The sequence below is a fragment of the Lolium perenne genome, chromosome 6, assembly GCF_019359855.2.
Source record: "Lolium perenne isolate Kyuss_39 chromosome 6, Kyuss_2.0, whole genome shotgun sequence".
Taxonomy (NCBI): Eukaryota; Viridiplantae; Streptophyta; class Magnoliopsida; order Poales; family Poaceae; genus Lolium; species Lolium perenne.
In genome coordinates this window covers 185,958,800-185,967,283 of record NC_067249.2, presented here as the reverse complement: position 1 = coordinate 185,967,283, position 8,484 = coordinate 185,958,800, and the positions used below count along the sequence as shown (strand labels likewise).

At 53.9% G+C, this 8,484-nt stretch overlaps 1 protein-coding gene across 1 annotated transcript; it reads right to left on the bottom strand.

Moving 5' to 3' along the window:
- Positions 1–1,137: 1,137 nt before the first annotated feature.
- On the bottom strand, positions 1,138–6,109 carry LOC127310166 (uncharacterized). The gene is made up of 2 exons (XM_051340858.2): positions 5,416–6,109; positions 1,138–1,437 (listed from the first exon to the last, which is right to left on the bottom strand). The coding sequence occupies exons 1-2, from the start codon at positions 6,107–6,109 to the stop codon at positions 1,346–1,348; spliced, it is 786 nt and encodes a 261-aa protein (XP_051196818.1). The 3' UTR covers positions 1,138–1,345.
- Positions 6,110–8,484: the final 2,375 nt, after the last annotated feature.

Below are 8,484 nucleotides of genomic sequence, written 5' to 3'. Positions count from 1 at the left end.
AAACCGGATCATGGCAAAACTTGACATGGTGGACATGATGTATTCTCAATGAGCAATAAAAACTCACCGATTGAATCTTTCCAATTGCGCCTTGTCTATTTTCATTTGTCACAGCTGGATTCTAGCCTTGATTAGCTATCGGTCCAAAACGAGTGTCAACAGGTATCTATCCAAAGTGGGCAACATTTGTGAAGACTATCTCCAAACCTAGCACCCCCAAACTTTACGAGTTTGTCAAGAAACAAGAAGCTTGCCGAAAAGACGTCAAGCGTGCATTTGGTGTCCTCCAGCAGAGATTTGCTGTCGTCCGGTTCCCCGCTATGACTTGGTCCAAAGATCAGATGTGGGAGGTGATGAACTGTTGTGTGTTCTTACACAACATGATTATTGAAAATGAGCGAAACATCCGGTTCCTCTGGCTGAGCAAGAAGCACCATATGAGAGAGGGTCCTCTTGCACAACCTAATCACCAGGTGCCGACATCATGGCCGCCTTCATTGCTATGCGCCAGGAGATTCGAGACTCTACAATGCATCAACAGCTCCAAGATGATCTGGTGGAGCACATATGGACGCTCCGAGGCAACGCCAACGCCGACGCCGTGCCAACTAGTCTGTCTTAATTTGTTTCAAAACTTGTGAAATTGTGTGCTTCATTTGTTTCAGCACTTGTTAAGTATTTACTGATTTTCGCCGATTTTGTTTCAGCAATTTTCTGACTCTTGTTCGCCGAACTTGTTACATTTTTTGTCGAATTTGTTTGAAATATGTCAAATGGGCGAGGTTGGGGGTTTCCTGCCGGGGGGACGGCTTGAACTTCGGGGCTCCCCAGGCCAAATTTTCGTCCAATCCAAACGAAAATTTCGCCGGATTTAGGTGTGGGGAGCACCAACGAGTGGAGATGCTCTCAGCATGATACCACGAGAGAGGGATGTGTACGTGACTACGTGTAGAACAGCAGCGGCGGAGGAAATGCGAGGGCGGAAGCAGCGGCCGAGGCGTGGGCGTCGGGACCGTTTGCTCCGGGGTGAACGGTGCGGCGGGCCTAGCTAGGGTGATCCGATCCGACGGTGGAGGGACGGATGTTTTTTTTAAACAGAAGGCCTCATGGCCCGGCTTTATAAATAAAGCCCTCCAGGCAACGGTACAAGGAACATAGAGTTAAACAGCTCACACACACCAACCACACATCACACGCCCAAGGCGTCCGAAGTTTGACCCCCAGGTCCAGCAAACACACTCCACACCGAGAACTAAGTAGAACGAAACAACACGGAAGACCCAACCAAACTAGGTAGAAGCTGAAGCAAGTCCTTGGTCGAGTCGCCGCACGGGTCCTCCGCTACTCAGCCCGTAGTCGCGCGTAGAGTCTCCTGACGTTTTCCACTGCCGCGTCCAGCATCGCTCGGTCCTTCTGTCTGACCAGAACCCTCCAGGACTGCATATGAATGAGCATGTGATAAAAAACATCAGCTGGGTTCCCGATCAATTTTCCTTCAAAGAGTAGTTTGTTGCGTGTGTTCCACAGAGTCCAACACATGGTTGAAAACGTGAACCAAACTAGCCTACGAAGGGGGCCGTACAGGCCCTGAGAGATTGCAATGAACTCCCCCGGCCCCGTGGGGTTCCAGTCGCAGTGGAGGAGTTCCCTAACCCCCGCCCACATAAGCTTTGCGATGGGACAAGAGAAGAAGATGTGATTGCAGTCTTCAATCTCCTGGCAAAGAGCGCACCTCCCGTCCGAAGGTCCGTGGCGCTTGGCAACCTGTTCAGCTGATGGTAGCCGACCACGGATTAGTTGCCAAAGAAACACACGTATCTTAGGGGGAACCCTGGTGCGCCAGGCCTCTCTAAAACAAGTGACCGTCGCTCCCTGCGTCAGTGCAAGATAGGTCGACCTGGTGGTGAAAGTCCCGGAAACGTCCAGGGACCAGGACACCCCGTCCTCCTCAAGGTCCGGTTGCCCACCCATGGCCTCCCGCCAAAGGTCGTCCCATTCAACCGTCTCGACCATCCCAAATTGTCGCCGAAACTCAATGCCCCACTCCCCTGGGTGCCCCTCCGGTGGTTTGGCGTCAAACACCGAGATGAACGGGTCCGAGCAACAGCTAAACAGGTGCGGGAATCTAGCCATAAAAGGACCCCTCCCAGCCCACCAGTCCAGCCAGAACCTGGTGCGCCTCCCATTGCGCACCACGTGTTTGGCTCCCAATTTAAAGAACCATTTAATCTTCTGAATGGACTTCCAGAACTGGGAACCTGTGGTAGGAACCGTGTTGTCGAAGAGGTCCCTCCCCCTTAAATATTTTGCACGGATAATGTCCGCCCAAAGACCATCCGCGTCCTGATAAATTTTCCAAATCCACTTGAGCATCAAAGCGATGTTCATGAGTTTGGTATTGAGGATTCCCAATCCTCCAAACACTTTAGGTTTACACACCGTAGCCCAGTCTACCATGTGGTACTTGCGTTTGTTGCCCACTCCTTCCCAAAAGAAGCGGGTCCTCAGTTTGTCCATGGCCTTATGGGTGCTGTCAAAAAGCATGTAGAGGCTCATGGCAAACCGCGGGAGGCTGGACAGGCACGAGTTGGTCAACTCCAACCTACCTGTCGAAGCCAAGAATAACCCCTGCCATGGGTCGACCCTGTGCCCAATTTTATCTGGCAGGAAGTTCCAGTCCGCTACCCTTAGCGTCTTATCACTAATAGGTAGGCCCAAATATTTAATGGGGAATTCCCCCCGCTTGCAGTTAAGCATGTGAGCCACCTGGTGCTGAAGTTCCAGCGGGACCCCGGTCACCACCACTTCACTCTTATCAAAGTTGATCTTCAACCCTGACATATTTTCAAAACACAACAGGATAGCCTTCAGGTTCGCAATCCCTGTGCCTGTTGGCCTGATCAGCACCATCGTATCATCGGCGTATTGTAGATGTGTCACCCCCCCAGGGATGAGATGCGGGATCACGCCCTCGATATGTCCCGCCAAGTTGGCCTTAGCAAGGATGGCTGCCAGCCCATCTACAATGAAGTCAAACAAGATCGGGGAAAGTGGGGCCCCTTGACGCACGCCCCTCGCATTCCGAAAATACGGTCCAATTTCCCCGTTCACGTTTATCGCCGTTTGGCCCCCTTTGACCAACTGCATAAGGCGGTGCACCACCCGTGCCGAGAATCCCTTTCGTAAGAGAATCTCCTGTAAGAAGTCCCAGCTGACCCTGTCATAGGCCTTCTCAAAATCCAGCTTGAGAAGCAAGCCCTCTTGCTTTCCCACTCGGAGTTCATGTGCAATCTCGTGGAGGGCCAGAGCACCCTCGTGCAGACATCTCCCTTTGATGAAGGCAGACTGGCTCCGGTCCACCGTCCTATGAGCTAGCGGTGCTAATCTAATCGCGTATGCTTTAGCCACAAATTTGAAGATGACATTAATGAGCGCGATCGGCCTAAACTGTGTGATCCGCTCCGCCCCTTTGACCTTGGGGATGAGAGAAATGATCCCAAAGTTTAAACGGGCAATGTCGACCCTCCCTAGGGCGAAGTCATTCAGCATCTGCAGAATAGGTTCTCTCAGGATTCCCCAGAATCGCTTGAAGAACAGGACCGGAAGCCCGTCCGGCCCCGGCGCAGAGTCAGGTTTCATACTAGCCAGGACCTCGTCGAGCTCCACAGCGGTGAAAGCGACTTCAACGCCCCAGTTTTCCTCGTCCGAGATCCTCTGATCTTCTCCCCAAAGATCGGTGCCAAGGGCAAAGACCCTCTCTTCCCCTTTGGCCCCCATCAAGCCCTGGTAGAACTGGTAGATGTGTTCCATGAGGGCTCGTGGCTCCTCCACCTCGCCCACGTCGGTGATGAGCCGGGGAATAGAACATTTGCACTTGCGGCCATTCACGATCGCGTGGAAAAACGCGGTGCACGAGTCACCCTTCAGCGTCCACTGAGTTCTACTCCGTTGGCGCCAGTATTCCTCGTCCACCCGATCCAGTGCGACGAGTTGGTCTTCAAGGAAGTAACGGAGGCCCCACCCCTCCTCATCCAAACCGTTGGCATCAGCCACCCGATCCAGCTCTTCCACCTGGCGCAGAAGGTTGGTACGGAAGTCCCTCTTCTCCTTACCCAAATAGGCGCCCCACCCTTTGAGGAATTGCCTTGAGTTCCGCGAGACATATTGCCACGTCTCCACCGAGCAGCGGTGCGGACCGTGGTCAAAAATGAAACAGCGGATTTTTTCCCTCATAAGGTCCCCAAACCCCGGCACCCCTAGCCACCAAGTCTGGAAGAAGAACCTCGACTGGCAGATCGGTGCATCTTTGCCGCTGCTCAACAGAAGAGGGGAGTGGCCAGACCCCACCCTTGTGATCGTTGTGAGAGAGCACAGCGGAAACGCCGCCTCCCAAATCGGCGAGACTAGAACCCGATCTAGTACACACTGAGTTGGGCGGAGGCGTTTGTTCGTCCAGGTGTAACGAGCCCCTGCCCGTTCCACCTCACGGAGCGCCATCGTAGCTATGGCATCATTGAACCGTCTAATCCTGGACCAAGAGACATTAGCGTTGCTCTTCTCAGAAGCAGCGCAGATCAAGTTGAAATCACCCCCAACCACCACCGGGTAGGGGGCCGCCGCAACGGCCTGAGTGAGTTCCCCCAAGAACTCATCAGAGCGACGATGGTCAGCCGGCCCATAGACCAAGAAGAAGCACCATTTGAGCTTGTTACTACGCTGGTAGATGGAGGCACTGATGAAAAAGTTCCCCTTCTGCCATTGCCCGACCTCGAAGCAATCATCCCGAAGGCCCAGGAGCATGCCACCGGAGTGCCCCTGCGCGGGGACCCAGCTCCATCCGAACTGGCCTCCCACCTCCAAACTGCGTAGCTCGGCCGCCGAGAAATCCGCCTTAATCGTCTCTTGAAGCGCCACAATGTCCACCCGGTGTTGCCGCAGGTAGGATTTGAGCTGTCCACGCCTCCCTGGCTCCCCAAACCCCCTAATGTTATAGATGAGGGCCCTCATAAGTGAGATGCCAGCGCCACCCCACGCCCCTTGCGCAACAAAACCCGGGGACGGCGCACCCGTGCGCGTGCCCGAAGGGCGCCAATAGTCACATCCTCGTCCGACGACGCCTGCCCAATCGCGTTCGATGCCGCCGGTGTGGTACCCGTACCACCACCCGGGTCCGCATCCTCCCTGGATGCCGCACCCTGATCCGTGGCTTCCTAGCCAGCCGATCCGCCGTCTCCTGTGCCTTGCGTGTCGCAAGCGCAGCAAGAGAGGCCTGGGCCAACTCCTTCGCTCTGATCAGCTGAAGGGCCTCCCGAGGTGAGCCCTTGCCCGGGGCAAAGACAATGGCGCTGTCCAACAGAACAGACGAAAGAACCGAATCGGGAAGGGAAGGGAGTAGGGAGAAGTCGGCGTCCGTACCTGTCACCGGCGGAAGCTCCAGGTTCTTCGTCGCCGCCAAGTTCTGCGCCTTCTTCAGCATGGAAGTCGCCGCTGTACCCGCCGTCCTCGAGCTCTTCCGCACCGGCGTCGCCGGTATCGCCGTCTTCTTGGTCGCCCTCGCCGGTCCCTTCCCAGCCACCGGCACCACCTTAGTCCTCCTGCCCTGCACCAGAGAGACCGCCGCCGTGACCTCACCGTGGAGGTCAAGCGCAGGTCCAGACCCCTGCCCCGCCGTCACACCAGACGCCGCCACCGAGGCTGCCGGCGCGTCGACCACCATCTCCGACGAGGTCCAGGTCGGGCTCGCCGGTTCGACCGTGGGGCTGCTCCTCATCCCAGACCCGACCACCTCCGTGATCTGCGACAACGTCTCACCGGAGGCAAGCGAAGCCTCGTCCACCACCGTGGCATTGAGGGTCGGGGGCGGCCCTCCGCCCTCCTTCCCCAGGGCGACCACGTCGTCCCCCTCCGCGAGAATGGCAAAGCGGCCCAAACCAGCCAACCTCGGGAAGATCTTGATGTTGGACCCGTACTGATCCGCCACCTTGCGCAACTGTGTTGAGGCTGGCGCTTCAATGGCTAGTTGGTGGAGAGGCTCTACTACACACTGGCACTGGCACTGGCACCGGGTCTGTCTCACAAACCAGCTCGGGGCATGCAGCCAGCTCGCCATATTAAATAGCCTCCTCTCTCGAGATAATATCTAGTACTACAGGGTCTTTGTGTGCTACCAGTTTCCCAGGCTATCTGAACCGACCATTCATATTCAAGGGACATGATGAAACGTGAATCTAAATGCCCCACCTACCCTGGCGAGTATGCAAAATAGTCCCTCTATTTTTTCGCATTGTGACACTGGATCCTCCCTTTCTAATCTCTCTCTCGCTTACGAGATCCAAATCGCCCCTAAAATCCCAAATTGATGCTAGGCAAGTGGTGTTCAACACGCTGCCGTGAGATTCATTTTACCACCAAAACAAAGCTAGTTGAGTGGAGCACCCCAGCACGCTGCCACAAATTAAGTTTGCTTCCAAATCGAAGCTAGGCTCGAGTTGTAGCTCAAAATGCAGCGACCAAGCATGGAGCTAGACTAAGCATGGCGCCTTCTGTCCCAGTGTCGGCTGCTGCCACCTCCATCTCACCACCACGCGCAGGCTTAAATCGGGACAGATCGGGACTGCATTGGCAGGGTGTTGCTCGGAGCCGACCTCATTTCTCTCGCTCCACAGCACGAATCTGTCAAAATTTTCTTGTCTCTACATCTATTGTCTTCTCAAGTCAACACTTGAAGCCATTTGCACACGATTTGTAACAATATGAAAAACAGTAAGGACTTAGGTGTATATTCCATGGTGGGAGCAAGTCACGGAGCTGTGTTAAAATCATGTCCGTTGAATGTTAGGGGATGCTTCAGATTGCCTTGGAAACTAGTAGCACACAAATAGGCTGTAGCACTAGATACTCTCTCGTACCACGTTCATCTCTGGCAAACTTTCAATTCTTTCCTGTTCCTGGCATGGCCCTTTGCACGTGTCGAAAATACTCCGGCATACTATGTAGTACGGCAACACTATCCACGAATTGCATTATGCTAGACTAGTTTTATTAACCGGAGCATGCAGCTTACAGCTCAGGGAACGCTGATTTTCCTGCGCCGTACCGTACCGCGACGGCAGCGACGTCTATCCATCCCCGTCAATGTGTACAGGGATGCAGGTGCACATCGCAAGTCCGATGGCGAGGGAGAAAACGCGCCTCAACTTCAATATGAAACAGACGTGTGGTCATGGGCCTGGATGGAGTGTGGACCAATCGCAAACCTCCAACTCATTGATGAACTAGATGGATCATTCGAAAGCGAGGGCTGCCTGCTGGCTGGACAAGCGACGAGCCAGCTCGGATAACGGTCTCCACCACCGTCCCGCTGTGTGGGTACGGCTAGTAAAAGACCAATCTCCGAGAAAGAATACCACAACCGGTGAAAAAGACGACCTTGGTGAAGAGAACTACACACGATATGTTACCGCCATGTGGCTTAACGTAGCGGAAGAAAATCAACCACCACACGTGACACTTGTCGCAACGAGAAGCAATTTGAGGATGGGAGGGCGGTATGTCTCAATTTTTTATAATCCAAAATTGCAAAACGAAATAACTTAAAGTACATCTATCCTAATACCGGCACCGCTTGGGATACTGATTTGACGATTATACCTTGCCTCCTACCAATAGCAATTTCTGCATCCAACCTCGGATCATGCTCCAAATTCCATTCTTTTGTAATGCCAGATCGCCAACATATGATGCCATGCCCCTAGGTACTTCTCATTGAGGGTCTCTTTTTGCATCCTCAACCCCGGAACGACGTTTACCTCCTCCGGCACACTCTTCGGGCATCCTTTGCGGAAGAAGATCGAGGATTTGTCCGAATTAACTATTTGGCTAGAAACCATACAGAACAGATCTGAGGAAATCCACCAAGATTTGAGAGGGATTTGGGTGGGGACAGAGGTGGGGTGGCTGGTCCGAGGAGGAAGAAGACTTGGGTTGGGGGGGGGGGGGGGGGGGGGGGTGGCTGGGTCGGGCTAGGTGACTCGGGCCGAAACAGTTAAGTGGATGTGTGGCGCCGATGACATCGGTGCCACACTTTCAATGTGTGGCGCCCACGGGAGCGGCACAACACGTCCTGCCACGTCGGCTGGTCAACCGCGCGCAGCGTCGACCACGCCACATCGGCATGGATGTGTGTGTGGTGCCGCTCGCATGGGCGCCAAACAGTGATGTGTGGCGCCGATGGGAAGAGCGCCACATAAAATGGTTAGATGGGTGAAATAGTTTGACCAGAGGGTCAGTCTGTGCTTTTCTTTCAGAAAAAAGGTTATTTTTGTGTAAATCGCCCGGATATAGTCACACTTTCAGAAAATAAATCTATTTGTTTGTTAATGACAAGTTGAGAACCCTTTTTTGCTGATCCCTTTGGACCATAATAAACGTCATGGTTTTGTCTGGTGTTCCTCTGACCGCAGTGAGCAATAGCTAATTATTTTC

What these genes read in the sequence shown, in the direction of transcription:
- LOC127310166 (XM_051340858.2), bottom strand. Translation starts at nt 6,109, where the DNA reads ATGGCGAGCTGGCTGCATGCCCCGAGCTGGTTTGTGAGACAGACCCGG. An exon ending in GGAGCTTCCGCCGGTGACAG is followed by an intron (nt 1,438 to 5,415) that starts GTACGGACGCCG and finishes ATTCATATGCAG; the next exon opens with TCCTGGAGGGTTCTGGTCAG.